Source organism: Hippoglossus hippoglossus, chromosome 16 (assembly GCF_009819705.1).
Source record: "Hippoglossus hippoglossus isolate fHipHip1 chromosome 16, fHipHip1.pri, whole genome shotgun sequence".
In the NCBI taxonomy this organism is placed as follows: domain Eukaryota; kingdom Metazoa; phylum Chordata; class Actinopteri; order Pleuronectiformes; family Pleuronectidae; genus Hippoglossus; species Hippoglossus hippoglossus.
Window position 1 is genome coordinate 21317965 of NC_047166.1, and position 23561 is coordinate 21341525.

At 39.2% G+C, this 23561-nt stretch overlaps 2 protein-coding genes across 3 annotated transcripts; one reads left to right on the plus strand and one right to left on the minus strand.

Annotated features, from left to right (window-relative positions):
- The first annotated feature begins 3445 nt into the window (after positions 1 to 3445).
- On the plus strand, positions 3446 to 5651 carry LOC117777526 (zymogen granule membrane protein 16-like). Of its 2 annotated transcripts, none has more exons than XM_034612375.1 (7): positions 3446 to 3543; positions 3699 to 3751; positions 3886 to 4009; positions 4551 to 4650; positions 4849 to 4938; positions 5029 to 5234; positions 5512 to 5651. In XM_034612375.1, exons 2-6 carry the CDS (start codon positions 3700 to 3702, stop codon positions 5155 to 5157), a joined length of 495 nt encoding a protein of 164 aa, XP_034468266.1. In that variant the 5' UTR covers positions 3446 to 3543; position 3699; the 3' UTR covers positions 5158 to 5234; positions 5512 to 5651. The 2 variants fall into 2 exon arrangements, with proteins under 2 accessions (XP_034468266.1, XP_034468265.1); XM_034612374.1 differs by having other exon boundaries at positions 3469 to 3533.
- A 388-nt stretch (positions 5652 to 6039) lies between these two features.
- cmtm8b (CKLF-like MARVEL transmembrane domain containing 8b) lies at positions 6040 to 9836 on the minus strand. The gene is made up of 4 exons (XM_034612376.1): positions 9667 to 9836; positions 8197 to 8370; positions 7272 to 7391; positions 6040 to 6986 (listed from the first exon to the last, which is right to left on the minus strand). Exons 1-4 carry the CDS (start codon positions 9796 to 9798, stop codon positions 6900 to 6902), a joined length of 513 nt encoding a protein of 170 aa, XP_034468267.1. The 5' UTR covers positions 9799 to 9836; the 3' UTR covers positions 6040 to 6899.
- Between the last annotated feature and the right edge of the window lie 13725 nt (positions 9837 to 23561).

Here is a 23561-nt window from a genome sequence, read left to right on the forward strand (position 1 = left end):
TGCTTCTCTTGCTGGTAAAGCAAAAATCTCCGCTGCTGTTTTCATTTGAAATCATTATCCCTAGAATTTATTGTTGATTATATTTTTAATGTTTGTGTTCATTCTGTTCACATTGTGAGAATGCTCACATTATTACAATAATGAATAAATAAATTACAAATATAAATATTCTAATATTTTTTTTTTTCATTATGGTTTATGGCCTATTTCAAAATAATGAATGTTGTTATAATTGAAAGCCGATCCAATTCAAAGTCCTGCTGCTCACACACAAAACCTGACCGAGATCGGCAGTTGAATGCACATAGATGCACTTAATGTGTGAAAGGGTGAATGGCAAAAACTGTACTGTAAAGTGCTTTGGTGGTCATCAGAAGTTCCTTTACTCTTAAGATAATAATTTACACAGTTTTGGATTTTGCCTTTTTTCCAGTTTCCATTATTTGCTCTGAATCAAATGTTTTATGGTGACAATTGAGCTCAGCCTGGGCCAGGGCTTTAAACTCTTTTCCAAAGGATTTTCTGAAACATCAAGAGATCTAAAAAATGGGGCAGTCAGTTTTATATGGCCTCCACTCCTCTGACCTCCTCTCCCCTCCATTCAGGACCAAGCACCAGACCTGGGAAGACAGAACCTTTTCTGTAGCTGCCCCATCCCTCTGGAACTCTCCTTACAAAAACAAATCAGAGACTGCACTGAACTTTCAGTGCAGTCTCTGATTTGTTTCAGTTAAATCCAATTAGACCTGCTTTTAATGTGTGATTATGATTTATATTTTATATTCATAGTTGTTTGCTTTAAAGGTTTCATTTTTTTTTTTGTAATCCTATAAAGTGTCTTTGAACACTGTTAAAAACTGAATATTTTTTTGACCTGAATTTTCTTGCCTTGTTGTTATGCTGAGGCATTGTGTTACAAACAAGAAAGTCCAGTTCACCTCCCTCACTTATGGGAATCCACTCACAATGACAGCCCAGTTTCCAGTAAGACATTCCATTTGAATGGAATGTATTTTGCCACATTCTTGAAGCACAGTATAACAATAGTTGCAATTTGAAACTCAAATTTATATTAGACTAGACAGAAACTGCACTGACACATATTCTGACCTTCATATGCCAGCATGGTGGGGATATCATCAACTATAAGTGATGATGATTGTCGTATGAAGAGATGCATCCAGCACGAGGATCTCAATTGCGGGAACAGGATTCCTGCAAGACCGTGCATAAACCCAGAGCCTGTGCCGTGCTCTGCCATACTTTCCTGCAGCTCAACACCTCCTTTTCTCTCTCTCTCCTCAACCTGAGATACTTGTGTCCAGTTTGACAGTGTGGGGCTGATGCACACATTCACACACATGGTAACTACAAATACCAACATTTGTCAAACAGATTTTCCCCGGAAGAAGAATGGACTCACAAAAAAGTCAGGAATGAAAAAATCACGATCAGCCTATGGGAAAAAACCTTAATCAAACGATAGAGCTCAGATTAGATTCAATACAATTTGATGTTTAAACATTAACATGCATTATTCAGAGGGAATAACAATGTGTAATAATAATAACAATTTGTCTGTCTATTCTTCTCTCTTGCTCTTTCTCTCTCCAACACGCACGCACACACACACACACACACACACACACACACACACACACACACACACACACACACACACACACACACACACACACACACACACCAGTGTTGGAATAGCAGCATGTAAAGAAGATGCTATTTTCCAGGTGTTCAGGAGACACAAACTGCAACATCTGAGGAATTTAATGATGATGATTTTCCTCCACAGCAGTTTGACAGGTTTGACTTTGTGACCAATCAGCAGATAAACAAAAGGGATGGGGAAAAATGTCTTTTCTGATGTGATCTCAATCCACACTTTTGTCTTTGGAACATTTCTAAAAATGTTATCTTAAGTCTCCAACCCCCTCTCCTGCTGGCCGGGTCCTTTGTGACTATGTTTCATGATGACGGACCAGCCACCTCTGTAGGTCAACTGTAGTCACGGAGCAGTCGGCTGCTCTTTGTTAACAGATGCTTTGACAGCAATGACTGCAGCTAAGAAATGCAGCATCAGCCAATCTCTGAGACGCACATGTGTGATATGTCTGAGGTTTGGCATTAAGAAATCAATAACCGTCCTGAATGGAGAAGCATGACCCCAGATAAAAGTAGGTAGGGTGTGATTAAAAACACATTAAAAGAAAACAATGCCAAATAATTCAATCCACAAAGGCCACCTGGCAGGGGATTTTCTGATATGCTCACAAGGGAGTCTAAATTCATCATAAATCAAATCTGCTCCCTCCTTTCTCTGTGTCTCATGTCCAAATAGTTTTGGTAAAGGGTGCGGTGAAGTACATGTGATACATGTCGGCCAAGGACTCCAGGTGAGTCCAGTAGAACCAGTTTAAACAATCATGAGGAACATTTCTTTTGTGTTACGTACTTCCTGTTTTTTTGTAGCTCTGAAGAACGTCACTTGTGCACAGGAGGACAATTTCTATGAACTATAAGAAGGTGGATAAAATTTCGAGTTAATTGTATTATTTGTATCGACCAGTAACATGTGTATAACCCTGTGATCTCTGTTTTTCCTAACTTTCCATATCGTGAATAATATGAATAATTGTCATTAGTGAGTCATTATGTTTTTCATAAAATGAAACTGACTTTGTTTTCAAAGATTTATTGAACGGCTGTTATTTTTTCATACATTGCATTTCGGCTATTTCACTGGTCTGTTGAGTAATCTTCAGACCCAAGTTCACAAATACAAAAAATAAAAAAACTGTGCAATTGAGCTTGATACAAATCATTGCAGCAACAAAACAAACATTGTGCTTTTTAAAAATACATGGAAAGAAATACATATTTTAACATTTCCATGACAACGACTGCATCTGCTAGAAAAAGAATAAGTTATATGCTCAAAAATAGCAGAGCTCCTAAATAGGCATCGAGGTGAGATTAAGGGCGTTTTAGCACCTTAAAGTCTGGATGTCTTTATTACATTGTTTACATTTTACCCGATTAACAATTTGCCGAAATTGTCTGAACGATCAAATACAATGTTTTCACATTCCAAAAGAATTGAACCAAGGTTCATTTGATCTGGAACTTTTGGTCGGACAAAATTTTGGTCTGTTGGTCCTGTCCGTGGTATGAGGCACCTATTAGTTAATCAGGAACCTTACAGCTCTACTTACTGAAACAATCATAAACAGATTCATATCAATGGATTTTTCCATTTAGCCTGGAAGAAAAACATGCCGCTGAACAAAATGAACTGAAGGATGACTGTCAAAATTCTCTTCCTGGTTCAATGTTTAATTCCAGTAACCAAAAGCTTTTCCGTGAAATCAAAAACAACTCAGCTACTGTTCATCCAATCACAGGTCATCAAGTAGGAATGTTTGTCAGTGTGTGTGGTGAGCAAGGTAGATAGCTAAAGGTATTTAAATGCCAGTGTCACAGTGTCTGCTCATCCTCTGCTCAGTCTGCTCACACAGGTATCAGAAGGTAAGTTGGATGAACCCAAATATTTCAGTTTGAAAGATTCTTAGTTAATATATTTAATTTATTATGATTAAAATAATGTTTAGTCACTGCTTCTAATAAGTTGGAGTTAAAACATAACTAATGTAGATGATACTATTGCTCTCTATTGTCACCAGAATGCTTTCCCTCCTGTTCTTCGTCGGGCTCTTTGCCAGCTGCCTGGTAAAACGTAAGAAATGAAGCCTTTTAACACAATTCCTGAACTTTGTACACATCCGACATCCAAGATATTTCTATATGGATGGTTTAATCAAGAGATGAAGTTTGTCCCTCACGTAATACTTATTTTTTCCACTTCTCCAGCCAACACGGCCGTCTACTCCTTCTCTGGTTCCATTGGTGGTGGTGGGATTCCCTTTGCCTCATCAGGAAATGGAAGGGTCACAGGGATCAGGGTCTGGGAAATCCCATCTCAATACATCACTGGGTTAGTCTTTCTTCCTTTCATTTATTATGAAAATGTTATATTGTGAAATTTTTTTCATCGTAAGTTTTAAATGGCACACATTTTAAATCCTGAGTTGTGGCAATATAGTGATGTTATACGTTATACATTATATTATATTATTAAGTGTCCTTGGGCAAGATACTGAACCCCGTCAAAAATGCTGCACATAGATGCACTGTATGAATGTGTGTGTGAATAGGTGAAAACTGTACTGTAAAGCGTTTTGAGTGGTCATTAAGACTAGAAAAGCGCTATATAAATACCGACCATTTACAGACCATTTATTGTCTGGATATATTAAAGTGAACCATAGATTCTTCTACTCTCTGTTCCCCAATAATTTTCATATAGTTCCTTATTGCTTTAGATGGTGACAGTGTTTATCACTCCTTTCTGTGCATTTTCTTTATTCTAATTTTATTGATTAATTGAGTAAGATATCGAGACTCTATGGTAAGATATCGAGACTCTATGTATCATTTTTTTTAGTTCACTGTGTGTTTCCTCTGTTTCCTTGCAGTATCCAGCTGCGCCATCAATACATTTGGTCTAAAGTATTTGGACGGGCATATGGCCCAGTGAATGAGATGTCACTTTTTGATGGAGAGGCCGTTGTTCAGGTTAGAGATTTCATCGATACTAAAATAAACAACTACTTTACAATGAACAAAAAATTCAGATAATTTCAATGATTAGATTTATGATATTTTTATTGAAATGACAATTACAGAATTTGTTAACATCATGTATTAACTTATTGAGTACTAACTACATCCACAAACCATGCTAGTTTGTTTACATTGTCTCTCTTGTTTCAGGTCTCTGGTAAATACCACAGCAATTACATCTATCAGCTGATATTCGTAACCTCCAGAGGGCGATCTCTGAGCGCTGGCCAGCCTTATCAGGTCTTCTACCTATTTTCTATGTTGGAATTATCAATAAGGATGCTCGTGGTCATGCAATAACATAACAATTATAATAATGTTGTGTTGCAGAAATCGTTCAACTTCTACCCGACTCACCCGGAATCAGAGCTGCGAATGCTGAGCGGCCGACATAACGGCAATGGGATTTCTTCACTGGGAGCTCACTGGGCATCTGAGTTCAATAGTACTAGCACATAATGAATGAGTTAAAAGCTGAGTAGTGGTGTACTAATGATTGGTTTGATGGAATAATCAAAACTTGTCACTGATCAACCTGTAAATAAGTGACCAACATGTGTTGACAAATGTGCACTGGGTAATTTCACACCACTTTTGGAGCAATACCTTTGACAATTGAATATGAAACATTGTTTTATAAGTTAAAAAATAAAGATTTAATGGTGAAGGCTCTATATTAACTCATTCTGTGACTCTGTGGTGCATTCATACTAAACATGCACATATCAGTCTATATACTTTCTTATGTATCACATAAAGGGGCATTTATTAAAAGCACTTTGCCCATCTGTTTCCCTGAAGGAAACAAACCAGAAATGTATCTCACTTTTAATCAAAATCATATATGTTTGGAGAAGATTCAGCTGTTATGATAGAGGGGGATTATTGAAAAGACTATGGTTTTCATTCATGCATATTTTTAATGGTTGGAGAAATGTACAATTTGAATCTTATTAAATTTGGGTGCAAGCAAACACTGTTAAAATGTGTAGTAATTTTCCCTATCCATACGCCTTACCAATCACCACTCTCCCTCCCAAAAAGTAAACCTATGTTGCACGTTTTTTTCTTCGGAGGGAGGAGACTGAATTATTCACAGTTCTTATAAGCTAGTTGATACATATTTTTAGGCTCTTATACAATTATCTGAGTATGTCACAAAAGAGAGCCAATACAAAGTAATTGCTTGGTCAAAATCCATCAGATATTGATGTTTAAGGTGTGTTAATTGATTCACAATGTCAACCCATGCACTGAGGAACACACAAGAAAAAAGCCCAGTTTCAACGTTGCCAGTGTGTGTCGGAGTGTGGCAGATGCAATAAGAAATACCAGCCGCTGTCAGAGTGGCACAGTGACTTATAAATGCTAAAGCTAACATTAACAACAAATAGGGAGCCAAACATTCTTTCAATCATCATTTACTCATTTGATGGTTTCTTGTCTTGAGAAAATTTTCATTTATTTTTTCAAACCAGCCAATTAAACATGGACGTTTTGAAGCTACATATTCACGGCCTGACCTCTGTCTGCGTTGCAGCTTTTCCTCAGAATGTTTTCAACTTCTCTTCATTTGCTCAACACTAGAAAGCAGATTAAATGATCTGAAACATAAACTACTCGAAACGAAACGTTCTATCTGCTACTTAACCATTTGTGTGGCTGATTCTGAATGGGGGTGAATCTGTTCATGAGGCCACCATTTGTTTGTTTGGTCAGTTATGGTTATCTCTGCCAAGGAAGTTTTTGTTTGTCTGTTAGCAGGATGGTACAAAAAATACTGAACGGAAATCCCACAACACATTTTAACTTTGCCAGATCTAGCACTTAAGAAAAACTGACTCTGTTTGTCCAGCACACATACACAATATTTAATTTGTTTTAAAGGTCTTATTCTTTTGTTCCACACAAGAGCACTGATGAGTGTAGATGACTTCAGTGTGACACCACTAAGCACAAACAACCACATACATTTTGAAAGCAGCTTTTTGTTTCATCTTTAAATTGACTTATGTCTTCAATAAACTTATCTGAATTACCTGTCAAATACTCTGCATTCCATCGTGATCATTTACAGTCTCCTCTCAAGTTTTGATTGAACTGAAGCATCTTGTTTGAAGCTTGATCTCCTGTCATCTGATATTCCCCTCATGTTCATTCCTCAGTAATGCACCTCCTTGGTTGATGGTAACATAATTAAACTAGTGCTCCTCCTCTGTGGTTTTCCAGGCGTGGAAACTCAGGTAACTGCTTCCTGCATAGCACAGTGTGGTCAGAGAGGCAAAGAACTGGAGGAGTGAGAGGTGAAGCAGAGGTGAGAAACACAAGGAGGAACAGCTTATAAATTCAGCTTGGTGGTGAAAAACTAAGAAATGTAATACTATGTTATTAGGTAATATATTATCCTTACATATTATCAACTAGGTGAAAGGGCCTGGTCACACATACCAATATCGTTCACTAAAGTTGAACTACACACTGTGATTTGCCTCGCTACAGGAAGTGAATGTTTTGTGACCGGGCCCTAACACCAGAGAAAACATTTGCACATGTAATGGCAGGAAATCTCTTACTGCAGATGCGACCCAGCAGTTGTAGTTGTGTCGCCCCCTAGTGGCCTGGTTGACAGTCAGAGCATCTGCTACTGCTGTCGCGAGATAGAGAGCTGCTGCACTGCAGTTGAAACACAGCGACTAGAGGAGACATAGACACAAACTGTGAATTACAGATAAAAAGACAAAGCAGTCCAGCCCTCTTTCTAGAATTTACATCCGCATAGTACTAAACTTATTATGTTGAGGTGGGCTGCAAAGTTATTTTTGTGCCATTCAGCACAAATGTCTGCCACAGACTCGAGTATCTTTCATACATGTTTGTCACCACAGTGTAATTGGGATAACAATTACAAGTAATATATTGAAATAATTTCCAGGAGAATGGGCTTCTGTAGAACAATAAGGAAGATTTGTTTTGTTGTTATGAGCATTGTCTGGTGTTTAAAAACGCGTGTGCTGAATCTTAGATAAAGACATTGCTTCATTCATCTGACTCATCATAGGAGCTAAGCATTATTCCACAGTATTGAGCCCTAACCAGACCAAGATAAGAATTAAAAACTATGTTATTTCGGAAAGAGAAAGGAGAAACTGAACAGAATATAAACTTATCAAGAATAAGCAGAAAAGTACCACAATGCATAAAAGAGAGAAATGTTTTTAAACTTGAAACTTGTAAGAGGGATTTGAATGCACAGTTCCCTTGCATATAATATGTGTGGTTTGTTGCCAGTTAATGTGTATAAGATTTGCCTATATAAATCTTCTAAGTAGGGTAAAATACACTTTATATTGTAAATGTGTTTAAACACAACCTCTTAAGGATACAGCCCCTGAATCTGGACACAGCTTATATCTGTTGATCTTAAAGGATGTTAATATGACCACTGTCATCACAAGGCATGCATTGTGTCAAGGTTGTTCCCAGATCATGGTACGTTACCAGTGTCGTCCAGGGGACCCGTGGTATTCTCCTGTGAGCTCCAGTGAGGTAAATTAAAAACAGGCAAACTGTCAGAACCCAGCACGAGATGGCGACAAACATCACCCAGCAAAGAGCAGAGAGATGATAATACTCTGTACCCCCAATGAGAATCCACACTAACATACCAAACACCTGGAGGAGAGGAGAGGAGAGGAGAGGAGAGGGGAGGGGAGGAGAGGGGAGGGGAGGAGAGGAGAGGAGAGGAGAGGAGAGGGGAGGAGAGGAGAGGAGAGGAGAGCAGAGCAGAGGAGAGGAGAGGAGAGGAGAGGAGAGGAGAGGGGGATTAGGCACAAAACATTGCTTTATGGTGATTATTTACTGAAGCACAAAATTAAGTCTTCTATCGAAACAAGCTGAGCAAATATTTGTCTCAGTTTCTCAGTAAAGGAGATACAGTCGATGTGGGACATGCAATGTAGCATTTGAGCTGGTTGAGGGACAACTTTTCCATTTTGTGTCACTTTTTTATTCTGTTTTTCGATTTGTTTGTTTTCTCTTGTATTCATATGTTGTTCAAAGAGCAATTTCACATCCAGCATTTTCCCTCTCCTCTGCATCAAAGTGCTGTGGTGGTCAGTGGCGAAATCGCTTTGCTCCCATGCAGCACTTCACCAAATCCACCCTTCCTGTCTCACAGGATTCCTGCTGCATGTTTCATATCACAGGAAGAAAACAGTTTCTGGTGTGAAACACAACATCGAAACCACATCGGTTTCTTTTACACTGAAATATAAATTGATTATGTTATAAAGTTATAAAATTCAATATCTATGAATATGGCTGTATAACCTATAATTCAATCTTACAGTGTGCTGTACAATTTCCAAAATAAGCAGCTTTAGAGTGTCCAATTCCATTCTACTTATTAAAAAGTGTTGCAATCAGATCGGTCCAGCCTCGGCATGGCAGCCAGCCAGACTGTATTTACAGACTGGCTGTCCTGTTTCTTTCCCTCAGCTGATTTGGAAAGGAAGGGAAACAATGAAGGAGAGAAAGGAGGAAGAGTTGATTTGCCTGGTGTGTTGGTTGCTAACTTCCTATTTTCATAGAAACATAGTTTTAGTTTAATCTATTGAATACAATTTAAGGAAAAATGCAAAAATAAATTGATGCTATTATTACCCAAATATATTTCACATTGATTAAGACGTTTTTTTCTAGTGCAAAACCTGCTTTTATATGTTTCTGTACACATCTATACGATTAAACTGTGGAATAGAAACAACCTAAACAGAGATTACACTGTGTCTGGTCTTTAAGTGTGACATACTTTTCTGATAAATATTTAAAATTACGGTGATTATCAACGTATGATCAGATGATCCAATAGTAAATTGTTATCATTAGTTGCATTGTAAATTTGACATTTAGACCTGCTGATCATTTCTACAGTTATTTAAACACCTCAAAACTTTAAATCCCACTTACTATTTCAGCCTGGAGGAGAACTCCCTCAGCGGTCGTGGTGAAATGCTGGTCGAAGGCCAAGGTGGAGGTCGAGATGTTGTAATCTGGTACTGGGGGACTCCTGCGGCCCGACACCACAGCGGATCTCTCCATGGTGCACTGACACAGAGAGAGTGTGTGTATGTGTGAGTATTTTCAGTGTCGCTGCAGCAGAGGAAGTCGTGTTCCTGTCCCGGAACCCAACAAGGACACCCCTCTATGAAGTGATGTTGTAGATCAGCTGGTAGATTAACAGAAATGACATGAACAAATGTTTGAGTTGTGCCCTGTCACATTTGATAATTCAAGAAAAAAGACGTTTCTCTCATTTGGATATTTAAAAAGTCCGTAAACCTACAAAGTACAGCCCAACAAAATAGGTTTCCTGTTCTGTGGCTGCTTTTCTATTTCTCCTATTGGTTGATCTCATACAAGCTTCATTTGTAGGAGCCGTGATGCATTACACAATACATTACAGCAGTGCTGGGATGAAAAGTTCTATTTACTTCCTTACTCTACTAAAGTACATTTTTCATGTATCTTTACTTTACTCATTTTTCAGGTACATTTTACTTTTACTTGACTACATATATCGGCAAAAATCTGTACTTTTTACTATATTTTTATAATATTTTAAGTAATCAATAAGAGAAGTGACCCTACCTCCATTAATTCATATGCAAGAGTCTTTACTATTATTGTATTAAACAAATTATACAGTAAGTACTTTTACTTTTAATATTATTTAAATGAAAGTACTTTTACACAAATAGAAACATTTATGTGGTATTTTCACTTAAATTCATTGTTGTCTTTTTATTTATACATTTACTTTAGTAAAATGTTTGAGTACTTCTTTTACATGAAGTGTGACATCTGTATGTAGATAAATGATGCTGATCGTCAAGAGGAAGTGTTGCTGTCTGTGTGATGGACCAACGTAATGCTACAACCATTGTTAACCACTAAACTACAATTATTGACTATTTAAGTTGATATGCTACATTCATCAATCAATCAATTTTAATTTGTTTAGCCCATATTCACAAATCACAATTAGTCTCATAGGGCTTAACAAGGTGCAACATCTTCTGTGCTTAACTCTCAACAAGAGAAATGAAAAAACGTAGAAACCTCAGAGAGAGCCACATGTGAGGGATCCCTCTCCCAGGACGGACAGAAGTGCAATAGTGTATTTGAACACATAAACAAAATAACAGTATTTACAACATTGATTAGAATAAATAATATTTAACATAATGGAGATGTGTGTCAATGTTTAAAGGATAAGAGAATGTCTGCCAATTGTGATCTATGGTCCATGATCACAATTTCTCAGATTTATATATATGTCAGATTTATAATTTGTGTCTTATGTCATTATTCGACACAAAAAAGAGGTACCTAAACATTCATACTTCTCCTCCACTGAAAAATACAGTACTAAAGAATATGCTAATAGTGTTTGTTAACACAAATAATATGTCACTAAGATATCCATCCCGAATTCCTACTAATTTCTACACACGCTAAACTCCGTAAAACTTTCACCATCAGCAGATGAATGTAAAAACTGTTCCTCATGTGTCAGACTCTGCACATTCAACATTTTCAACAGTGAAGGTCAAACGTCCAAGAGAAGAAACCATGAGGAAAACACATTCCGAGCTCGTTAAGAGGGGAATGTGAGACCTTGATGCTGTGATAAGTAAGTCTGTTCATTCATAAGATAAAGATTAAAACCATGGTAGCGACACGGTGGTGGAGTGGTTAAAGCTGTTACAGAATCCTGTCTATGTTGAATTTGTATGTTCTCCACATGTTTCCGTGGGTTTTCAACAGTTATTGTGACTCTTTCCCACAGTCCAAAGACTTGTAGGTTGGGGTTCGGTTAGTTTGAGACTCAACTGACCAAAGGTGAGAATGTGAGTGTATTTATTCCTGTATATTGGCCGTCTGATTGGCTGGTGACCTGGCCTGTGCCCCCCTCTCTCCCAATGTCTGCTGGGATTGGACAAGCAGTAAGGATAATGAAAAAATTGATTAAAACCATGGTCCCATCAAACTTCTGCTCCTGCTGTGGCGCTGCTATGGAGGCAGTGGGCAGCTTTAACCACTGGGGGGCAGAAGTTACACACGGATGAAAAACAAAAGACCAGACCAGAGGAAAAAGCAGAGTACAAGGACAAAAGGTTGAGGTCGACTTACAAACTAACAGGGCTGATTTACACAAATATTTGTTTTCATTCATTTATTTATGTAAGTTGTTATTTTCAATGACTGTAAGGCGACACTTATTCATTTCCTGAATGTTTAGGCCCTGCAGAAGCAGGTGTGAATTAGGCCCCACTCCACTGAGGCAGAAACCTCAACAACTGAATGTTACCTGCTGCTGTTAATGTTGCAAAGACATCTATATCTGTACATGTCTTATAAACTCATTAAAAAAAAACCTCATTTTAAAGAGATGATAAAATCAGATTCCCATTCAATTAGTGTTTGCATGTAATCAGTGGGATTATGTGTTTCTCGACTCTGGCAGCAGTTTCCCCAGGAGGTACTTTCTGATTGGAGGGGATCAATTGAAATAAGCCGGTGACTATAGTCTCAGGCCTGTGAATTGCTCAAATTAATTTGCAGACCAAGCCAGAATTCTTTAGGTCGCACCCCGAGTTCTACCTCCACTTTGACAAATGCAAACAAACAGAGCCATAACCTTCACATTGAGATTCTTTGTGTTGTTGTGCTGCAGTCAATATCCTGCACCAGGCATTATCTGACTGGATATTTTACATGCGTTATTGTGTGGTACTTGATGGGCCGATCCTTCCCCGCTGAGCAGATTCTGCTCCGTACAGCAATATATCCCCCGCATCAATCTATACTCTGCATCACTCTCCCTCCATTTACTGGACCAATAGGCAAGCTTTTCTTCCTTAAGCCGGTGAGTGGCTAAATCGAGCCAATACCATAAAAACAAATGTCAGCCTCTGCGTTTCACGGGACTGGCAGGCTGAGACAAATAGATTTTCTATAAGTGCTGTCTAACAACTAATTATCACAGCCGGACTGATGTCACTTCACTTTTTCTAATTAATTGAAGATGGAAAAAAGATCTCAATGTCATTGAGTAATGTCAGGGCAGATTCTTAATTATTTCTTGACAGAATGAACATGAAGACCTTCTAAAAGTTTGAGCTTTTACAGAACATGCTCCTTTGTTGTGTATTGTTGTGTGGAACATTGCTGTGTCGATGACCGATGTGTTTCCTGCCCTAGTACATTTTAGTTTGGGTCAACATGCTTTTGCTTGTCCACCCAAACAACTGAAACTATTTGTGTTTATACTCAGAGGGGCGACATTAGTACATTAGTTAAGAGTGTCCTTTAAAGTCCAACATTAAGGAGGCTTGTTAGCTGAGGTGTCCGTTGCAGATTCTGCAGTCCAGCAGAGTATGGAGCGTATTAATAATGGAAGCCACTGTCGATGTGCTCGCATTAGAGCCCAGTCTCTCCTCAGCCACACACAGGGAAAAACCCTGATTGATGACATGATCAATTGGAGTTGCTCTAAAGTTATTCCAAAGCTTCCCCCCTCATCCGATATGTCTCTGTCCTCCTCCACCACTCATTTCTCCTCCTTCTTCTCCACCCACTGTAACGCATCTCCTCTCGACTCGTCTTTCTATAGCTCGAATGATGGTACCGTTATTTGTCCACACAGCAGCCTTCATAAAAACAAGGTGAGAGTTTAGTTTTGCATTCATCAATTTGGACTGAGTTTTGTGAAATCATTGAGGGTTTCATCGGATGTTGAAGGAACATGTGCAGAAGATTAGAAAAAACACCATTTAGTAAAATCATTTAATGTCAGAAAATACTTTTAACACATATTAGTATAGAAGTATCATATCAATTAGTATCCAAGCATGATAGTGCATAGTCCTTGATAGGAATAGAGCACTTTTGCTCTATTGGTTTAGAAGCTCATATGAACTGTATATTACTTTGAATTCTCTAAAATACCACAAAGGCTTGGAAGCATAAGGTTCCCTGCTTTTGTATTTTTTGTGTATTGCCCAAGAACATTACTCTGACCTTATATCTGATTCTTGATAACAAGTGACAACGAACAAATATTTCACTTGGCCCATTTATGTTATTGTCGACCACAGATGTTTTTACATCTAAGTCCAGATTCAAAACAGCAGCCAATATGAATTGTCAGGACGTAGGATTATGACCAATTATGACCACGAACCATAGAAAATCTGAATCATACTCACAATAATGTTAGAACAAGAACTACAATTTTACAGCCATGTGGCGAGATATAAAATAATTAAACAAAATGTTTCTTGTTTTTTTCGATTCATGATCTGGGCATAAACTTTACAAACGCAGTCAGTACTCGACTTCTGCTACTGATTCCATTTATATAAATGATATTAAATTGAATGCAATCTTTCACAAGACCCCAGTTAGCCACACAGCAAACTTATCTTCATCTCAGACTGATTTGATTGAAAGAAAGGAAATAAAACAAATGGGATTAGTTTTCTACAGACTCCAGAGGGAATTATGCATCAACCTAAATGTGCAGAGTTGTACCCTTTGTAGCTGAGGTTCACTCTGTACCTTGTATTCTGTGAGTGTGGAGAGACAGACGTCGAGGTATCACGTCTCTGCTGGAAATGACAGAGCTTTTATTTAGTTTTCCTCCTCTCGCCTCTTCATCGTCTTCATCACTCCACTGTATTTACTCTTCGATCCCTCTAATTCTTTCCCCCCCGTTCTGTCCCTGTCTTCATGGTGTGTGTTTCCACTCGGCTGCAGTGACACAAAACCTCATCGTCTCACACACACACACACACACACACACACACACACACACACACACACACACACACACACACACACACACACACACACACACACACACACATACACACACACTGCACTGTTTACTGAAACTCTACATGCCTAAGATGTAAATAACCTGAACTCCGCCTGAACCTCCCCATCCCCTCCAAACACACACACACGCACACACACGCTAATAAATGTGTGCTAGCCCAGATGCTGCACTGTAATTGGCCGCTGTGGCTTCCCGCTGTGGCAAAGATATTTTTAATGCACACACTTACAGACATGCACACACTAATCCTTGCCTCTGCAACATCTGCCAGATCCCGCAGCACATGTGCTAGTTAAATGCAACCACGCATGCATGTACACACACACACACACGTATACACGTATCGTGCATGCACCCATTGTAACCACACCGGCTGCCCCTCCCTGTTAACCACTAGCCCTGACGTCAGTTCTAAATAAAATGATGCAGTTCACAGAAAGGCACAGCCTCGCCCTCCGAGGCTAAATCTGCTATTTGCTCTTCAGCAGCAGAGTTTCCCCTGCACTGCTTTCTTGGCTGTGTGGAAAGGCCTATAAGTATCATGTGACGCTAAACATTGCTCCTGGAACTTTCAATGAGAGTAAATCAAAGTTATTCAAAAGGGTGTTTGTCATGTGACAGCACCATCTGTCAGAGAACACTACAGTGTTCAGTCCTCTATTTGCTGCTCTCTAACTTGTCTACTTATTTCCCTATGTCCTCAACTAATAGAACACTATAGGACAGAAGAGTCTATTAAATTTCACTTGCACTCTTGTAATTTTTCACTTTACTATGGTTGTTGTTGCTCTTTTGTGTTTGGCTAAAGAAAGACACATTTTGATGCTAATACTTCAACAAGTAAGTGCTTTAACTGTTAGTTAATAGCAGGTATTCAAGGTTGGAGCTCGTGCGTAATAATACATGCACGTCCCTAACTAGGAACTCATTGAAGGGAGCTGTGGCGGCGGCTCACCTCGTCGACTTTGAGTTAATTACAACAGAGAGAGTCATAAGGTGAAGTGATATTATTTGAAATGAATGAAATGTTCAGTTCTGATCAAGGTGATATTGAAATCTGATAATATGAACTGACAGCTGGTACAAGTGGGCCACCTCTGTCACTGGGACAGATTTTAAACTGTACACTTTTATATTGTATTGAATTGCACAACAATTGACATTAGCCTATATCATTATACGGTAACTTTCCTTGGAAATTCAAATGAGATTGTGGATGAAGAACCATATATGATTGTGTTTCTATCTAATCCAGTGGTTTACGGATCTGCTAAATAAAAACTTTGATGCAAAAATCACACAGAAATCCAATATTACCATCTGCTCATGTCCTGCAAACCGCCAGAAATATTTAAGTGATAGCCACCACATTGTAACAGTATTGAAAAACCACTGCTGCGGGACAAAGATTTATCATGTTTTATTATACCGTCATATTTTCTACACGCAGTCTGTAAATCCTCTGCAGTCTAAATGGTGGCCAATTCTGTGGCACTTTCTACTGAGACCACTAATTAGTATGCAGTAGAGATAAGTGAGCAGACGCTTGGATCTCACTGATTAATTCAGTTTTCATTGTTTCTCATGGTCTTGGTAACATTATGAAATGTGAAAAAAATCGTGTTTTTTAATGGTAGAAGTTGTTTTGTTCTTTTCGACAAGGCAGGGCTGCTCCGTTTCTCGACGAGCATTTACTCTCTACTAACCTCACTAGTTAAGAGAGACAGAGAGAGTTAGGGGAGGGGAGACAGGGCGAAAAAAAGGAGAGAGAGAGCGAGAGAGAGGGAGAGAGAGAGAGAGAGAGGGAGAGAGCATGGATGTATCAAACAGCAGCCTCCTGCTGAGCAGGGAATGGAAAAGCTGCTGGCACCAACATGAATATTTCAGCAGAAAGCTACAGCTCTCTGTACCCCTCTTTCTCTCTCTCTCTCTCTCTCTCTCTCTCCCTCTCTCCCTCTCTCTCTCTGTGTCTCTCACCTTTTCCTTCTCTCTACCCCTCTCTCCCTCTCAACCCTCCACCACCGCCCCCTCACCTACTGCCTCCCCTCTCTCCCTTTACTCTCTTTTGGAGTGGCCAGTTATAATGAAGGGTGATGGAGATGGAGAGAGCGAGACAGAGAGACATATACAAAGAGGGAGACGGGCTCAGACTGAATTCTGGGTAGCCGAATCAGAAAATGGCTCCTGAATGTAAATCTGGGGAGGCAGCAGCCGCAGCAGTGTTGCCTCAACTTGGCTGCTTCCCCAACCCCCCCCCCCCCTGCTAGACACTTGTAATGGTTTGGCCCGGGGTAGTTCGACGATGAAAACAGAAGGAATGGAACAAAACAAATATCAGCAGGCGGGAAGTTTCTCTGGAGACATAGATTTTTAACAGTTTACCATTAGGTTTTTTCCCCCCAAAATTTAAACAACTCTATTCTTCATTTGATGTTTATTCATAGCAATCTTGTTATCTTTTCTGTGAAGAGAGTGTGTGTATGTAAATGTGAGCCTGTTCTCTATTGGGGGTGTGATGATAAAGACCACTGATTGATCAATGGAAATCCCTTGATCAGTAATAATGACATTTTCTGATAATTACATATGGCTAATGTACAACATTAGGATGCAGAACACACAACACAGGTGAGCTGCTGCCTGGAGGAGCAGTCTGTGATCTGAAATCGTGGTTTGTTTGTTTTTTTCTCCAAAAAAGCTCTGTTGTAAATTTGTCTAGAAAGTGTAAATTTTGAGCTTTAACAAAAAAAGTCACTTGAGATTGCAAAATGTATCTGAGTGACATTCACGGTCCTTTGTATTTTTTTGGCATTGCACCGAAAATAAACAAAACCCTTGGGTTGCCAGGAGTTTGTCATCTGAAACATTCAGAGAGCAGGGACTTCAGCATGTCGCATGCATCCTGTTTGAAAACGCTGCCGCCATCGATTCATTCAGTTCTATGAGTTAAACCTCCCCCGAAAACAGAGATTAATAAATTGTTTCTTAAAGATGGTTCTCAAATGATGATGAAAAAAAAAAAATCCATGTTGTTGATGCGAGAAGAGTATTAAAGTTAGAAATCTCCATTTTCCATTTCATATTGTGACACCTACAAAGCCTTAGGAACCTATGGAAAGTGAAATGACACTTTATAACATATTGGCTTTTGATAAATGTTGGATCTATTGCCCTGCTCAGCTTGTTTTGTTGTATCAGCCTAATGGACGGGCTAATTCAGCCTGTTTCTTTTGGGAATATAACTGAGCCGTTGCTGGTACTGCCAATATAAGCAGCCAGCCAAATAGCCTCCAACCTACTGTACAGATACAGCCTCATTATTTTGTATTTGTTTATTTCGCTCCATCAGTGTTGGGCCTCTGCAGCTGGCTGACTCTTATTGGGCTAGCAATATGAATAGCATTGTTTTAGGATTAAAAAAAAAAAAATTTCAGTGCATGAGTCGGTGCAGCAACAGGATGATGTCATCAATCTGCAAAGTAGAACTTCTTGCAAAAGGTGATTATGGGAAAACCTCACAAAAGCCCTGCACTCATGTGTCACTCTGAGGTAGGACATGAGTGGGCGGAGTGAGTGGCCGAGCTGACCTTGTTTTTGTTTGAATCTTGTGCCAGTTTTAATGAATATCCTTCAGAATGTTCTCGCTTGTGCTCCCAGCGCGACGCCCTGATTCATAGTTAATAACACGTTGAGCTTGCATCATGCAAAATGAAGAGGCCCACATCGCTGCTTACATTAATGCTGAACAAAAACACTCAGAGGAATCTGCAGATGTGCGGCAGAAGTGCAAAGGGACTAATTCAGTTTTAAAAAAATTACAACTATTGATAAACTAATAATCCTATAGCTCTGTAAGTATCAAATCTTTGGTCGCATCTTTATTTCATGGACACTGACTCCCTGCTGCTGACCTGCCTGTTGAAGGTGTGAGCTTAAAGGGGGTTTCTTCACAGGGATCCATCGCTGGGTTCCAGGTCAAATTGAGTCAAGTTTCATACAACAGGGGTACACTCAATGTTCTTCAAGACAAAAAGCACAGAAAGGCAAAAATCATACATGACGAAAATATCCATCCATCCATCCATTATCGGTACCGATTATCTTTGAGGGTTGCAGGGGGCAGCTGGAGCCAATCAAAGCTGACATAGGGCAAGATGCGTGGTACAGCCTTCACAGGACAAATAAACATTCACACCCACGGCCAATTTAAAGTCTTCAATTAACGTTACCCTTTGGACAGTGGGAGGAAGCCAGAGTACCCAAAGAAAACCCACACAGACATGGGTACAACCCGAAAAGTAAGTGGATTCGAATCAGAAACCTGACCTGAGAGGCGACACTAAACATGCTAAACACTGTGCCACTGTACTGCCTGACAAAAACATACACTGTCAGAAGGTATTACAGTAAAAAAAGGCAATTGGATAGGCAGGTATAGTGATTATTAAAAGGGACTAATAAGTATATAAATACAAGATATATTTGTCAACACATCAATTTAATTTAAAAAAATGTGACTCCAGAGGTGATTATGACAGATTAGCGACAGCATCATTTGCAGCAGGTCCGTTTACAGCACCACAGGAAATGAATTGTGAACTACCTCAAATAAATATCAGTCAGGATCATGGGGGTTGCATGTCTCTGGCACGGATATTTTGGGGCTCAGGGACGAAAATTTTAGGAACCACTGATCTGATGTTTCTCTGTGCTGTGTACTCAACAACGCATGGAGGAGCTAAACCATTCATAGATTTCAAAATGATAAGTATTTTAAAATCAGTTCTTTGTTTTACAATATAATCCAGTATTAGCAAAGTGCTATATATGTTAGAGTGTGTGGGGGGGAAGTTGAGTGTTGGGCCATTGGCTGGTTATTTTTCTATCTGCAGATACGCTTGTCATCATACAGGCCCAAGTGGTTGCCCCTGGCCAAGATATGGACCAATAAAGAGCTCTGATAACACTTCTGCTAAATATGAGTCAGTGTGTGTGTGTGTGTGTGTGTGTGTGTGTGTGTGTGTGTGTGTGTGTGTGTGTGTGTGTGTGTGTGTGTTTAATAGTGTGCTTAGTGTTTCATGGTGGTAAATCGTTCGTTCTGTCTCATCTCACACACCGCTGGACAGCAGAGTCTGCACTACCCTGATAACACACACATGCACGCACACACCGCCGCATCACACAGAGGCACAAGATTTCTCTCACACTCTTTTAGGCACACACACGCATACACACACACACACACACACACACACACACACACACACACACACACACACACACACTCACCAAGGATACACACAGCCCCTCTCTCCATCCTTAACTTGACAGTTCAGTAAATACTGCAGCCTGTAGAGTAACAGCCAGTCTATTTGTCTGTCTGTATGTGTCTGTTACTGCCCTGCTGCCTAGGTCAGTATTGATAAATCTAGGAGTCAGTGAAGCTCTGTGTTACAGTGGAGTTGGAGCTATACAAATTTAACGTAAAGGCTAAAACCTTCCTAACCTGCTTTACAAAGACTTTACCCATTTTATTTGTAGTCACTTTTTATTTGACTACAGATAGATACCAAAGGGCTAAGAAACTGAAACCTCATTCAGGAGAATTTGTTAAGCTGCTAGAACCAGACAAAGTCAAATTGTTAATATAGTGTCAGTTTGTCTCAAAGAACTGTCACGAAGCAAATTACAGATGTGGTACGGGATATAATGAAAAAACAAGGGAGGACACCACAAGAAATATCATCATCACTACCATCTGACATCAGAAGCCTTGTCAAAGTGCAGTATATCCAGCATCATATTAGAGAGGTTAATGTGATGTAGTTAGAAGTAAATGAAGAAAGAACACCTTTCACAGACACAGAATCACAAAGTGATTTACATTAACAACAACGAACAAGAGATGCACAAAATGAAGAGAAAACTTAACACAATGCGTGTTTAATAATTCAGTCACACACAAAGGATGTTAGATAATAAAAATTGATAATGCCTGGGAAAGCAGATGCCTGTGCTTAAAGACAAGAGCAGGCCTGAACCATGTTGATGTTAGATATTATAACTTCTGTTTCTTTCATAAAAGTGGCTAAACTGACTTTTCGATTTAGAAGTGTATTGATATATTTTGCGAAATTCCAAAATATTGATGTTTGAAATGGGACCGATACATGATTTGAAATGGTATTTACATGAACTATCCTGGTGTAAACACAGAAACAACAGGGCTGTCTGTTAGAGATTGGTGTTTTTTCTATGTTACTTTCTTTTTCCTTTCGAAAAAATGTTTGATGATGTTTAGTGAGATCTTTACTGAAATACAAAGTCCATCTAAGTGGACAACAGAGCGAGAGCTGCAAAAGGGAAAGAACGATGGATAAAGTGATATGAAAATATAAGGGCGCAAAGACACAAACAACAATTCGGGAGATGGAGGAGAGGGGTGGATGAAGGAAGAGGTAGATGGAGTAATGATAAGAGAGAGGTGGAGTTGGAGGTGGAGATGACGGATGTGAGATGGCAAAAATGGAGGCAGGAGCAAATGAGAGAGGGACAGATAGGTGAGTAGAGGAGAAAAAGAGAGCAGTCAAATATACTAACACACAGGGGTTATTAAGCTATTGAGCTCACAAAGAGTAGTAATAAATGGCAATATACCGTGTGTGTGTGTGTGGAAACAGAGAGAAAGTGTATGTATAATGGAGCGTTAATACTGTTGGCTCTTAAAGGTAATTTTGGCCTGTCACTCTTCTAAAGGCCATCGCTGTGGGCCATCAGCCCACCACACACAACCACCAGCACACTGCAAATGTCACCATTATCACAACGGGCCGTGCCTGAGTGTGTGTGTGTGTGTTTGTGTGTGTGCATGATAAATTACTCTTCTGTATTCTTCTAAATCACTCTGATTTTCTTGCTTTCTTTTCCCTCTGAGATCCTCTGATCTGAGAGGGATATGTCTTTATCTTCGCCCTGACCATCCTCGTCTCTCTGTATCGACGAGGCAGACTGTAAATATTTACATGTCCTGGAACCCAACTGATCGATCTCTGTCCATTTCTTTCTCAAACTAACAGAGATCAGCTATGCACTCTCTTTAATTGGCTCCTTTTTTTTCCCAGCCATTGTTCATTATTTATGTTTTCTGTGTCTGCAAGAACCGTAGCTACACTTTTAACATTTCTTTTAAGCAACTGACAGCCAACATTGTCTCTCATGTGTTAAAAATGTTTTATCACCATGAGGCCGAGCGAAACCATTGATAATGCATGGGAACATGCTTGTCAAGGGAGAATTCAGTTTTTCTCTCTGGGAAAATGTTGTTTTAGGCTATTTTTGAGATGCCATGGTTTCTGCAGAAAATGTATGTTACAGATCAGTTTTAGAGCCGAGCTGTTGTCTTTTGACCAACTGCACATTTGTATTTTATGAGGACGTCTACCAGATAATAAAAATATTCACGTTGCATTCTTCAGTCTCGAGGTTTTACTTCCTTGATTTTGTTCCTCATTTATCATAGAGACTTAGCACACAAACATTTTATATTTTAAAACATTGAATATGGGTCAATATTACTTTGATTGTGTATTGTGAGGTCTCCAGGTCGTCTTTAATGAGTACCTTTTGATGCTTTCTCACTCGACTCAGCCTTAACATTTATTTTATTTCAGCTCAAGATCACGCTCCAGCAGAAGTTACCACATGAAGCATCATTGAACCACACGCTCAAAGCTTTTAATCAAACAAGCAACAAGCTTGTCCAGACCAGCAACAAGTGTCTTAAGTTTCTGTAAAAGATTATTTGCTTTTCACAGACAGTTGGGAATCAAATTTGATGATGAGTCAAAATGTATTTAATAGACAAAAGTGAATATACTGAAGCTCAGACCTAATCAGTGACTTTGGTGACAGTAAAATGTATACACAATATTTATTTTGATGAAAATGTGTCATGTGGAAACTGACCTTCCTTGTCACATCATTTCTAATGGTTTTAGCTGTGTATTATACACAATAAACGTCTTTACATGTATTGCTTTGTACATGTAAAGCCGACATGTGAGGTTATAATTACACATCAAACAAACAGTCATCACACATGATGAATGTGCTAATAGGCAATGATTCTGATTTAAACTTTAACACTACAGGAGGAAGATTTCTCTGTTTAACGACATTGCATCAATAAAATAAAATAAAATAATGATGACGTCTTTCTTCTTGTAAAAAGAAAAAGAAAACATCCAATTCTGAAAAGTTGTGTTTAGTATGATACCTTTTTAACCTTTTTCAGACAGGAACCATGCAGCAAGAGTTTCATCACTCAGAGTTCACAACAACGATGAGGGTTGAGGGGCGGTGCAACATGTAGCACGTAACGTTATTAATGACATTAGGGTCGGCCCTTATCACCAAAAGCTCTCTTGACATCTGCGTTCGCTCACAATGAATCCTGTGGAGGTTCTCCTGCTGTTTTGTTTCAAATGAGCTCACTTGGACATTATCCAGAGTTTAGTCTGGGGGCTGACAGGAGAAACTCCAAACTCCTCTCTGGAGGATTTCAGCACATTATCCGGAGTTTAGCGCATGTCTGAAAGCAGCTTTTGTGTTTCGTTAAGGTAGGTCACTGAATCACATTGAAACAGTCATAAAGAATGATCCAGTCATGGTAAATAGTAAATACTGACACATGGGGTGGATGCTGATACTTCTGAAATTTGTAGTCTATACTATTAAAGTAATGTCATTAAAGCAATGTTTTTTAAAAGCTGAAGGAATGCACTGAGGTTATGTAGCCTGATGTGTTGTGTGGCATGCTGGGTAATGTTTCCTGACAATGACTCTATAGACTTCCAACAGACTGAATAGGAATTAGTCTCCATTCACCACCACACCCGAAAGGTCTGACCCCTGTGTGTGTGTGTGTGTGTGTGTGTGTGTGTGTGTGTGTGTGTGTGTG

What these genes read in the sequence shown, in the direction of transcription:
- LOC117777526 (XM_034612374.1), top strand. Translation starts at nt 3,484, where the DNA reads ATGCCAGTGTCACAGTGTCTGCTCATCCTCTGCTCAGTCTGCTCACAC. An exon ending in ATGGAGAGGCCGTTGTTCAG is followed by an intron (nt 4,651 to 4,848) that starts GTTAGAGATTTC and finishes CTCTTGTTTCAG; the next exon opens with GTCTCTGGTAAATACCACAG. An exon ending in GCGCTGGCCAGCCTTATCAG is followed by an intron (nt 4,939 to 5,028) that starts GTCTTCTACCTA and finishes GTTGTGTTGCAG; the next exon opens with AAATCGTTCAACTTCTACCC.
- cmtm8b (XM_034612376.1), bottom strand. Translation starts at nt 9,798, where the DNA reads ATGGAGAGATCCGCTGTGGTGTCGGGCCGCAGGAGTCCCCCAGTACCA. An exon ending in TTCTCCTCCAGGCTGAAATA is followed by an intron (nt 8,371 to 9,666) that starts GTAAGTGGGATT and finishes CCTCTCCTCCAG; the next exon opens with GTGTTTGGTATGTTAGTGTG. An exon ending in ACTGCTGGGTCGCATCTGCA is followed by an intron (nt 6,987 to 7,271) that starts GTAAGAGATTTC and finishes TCACTCCTCCAG; the next exon opens with TTCTTTGCCTCTCTGACCAC.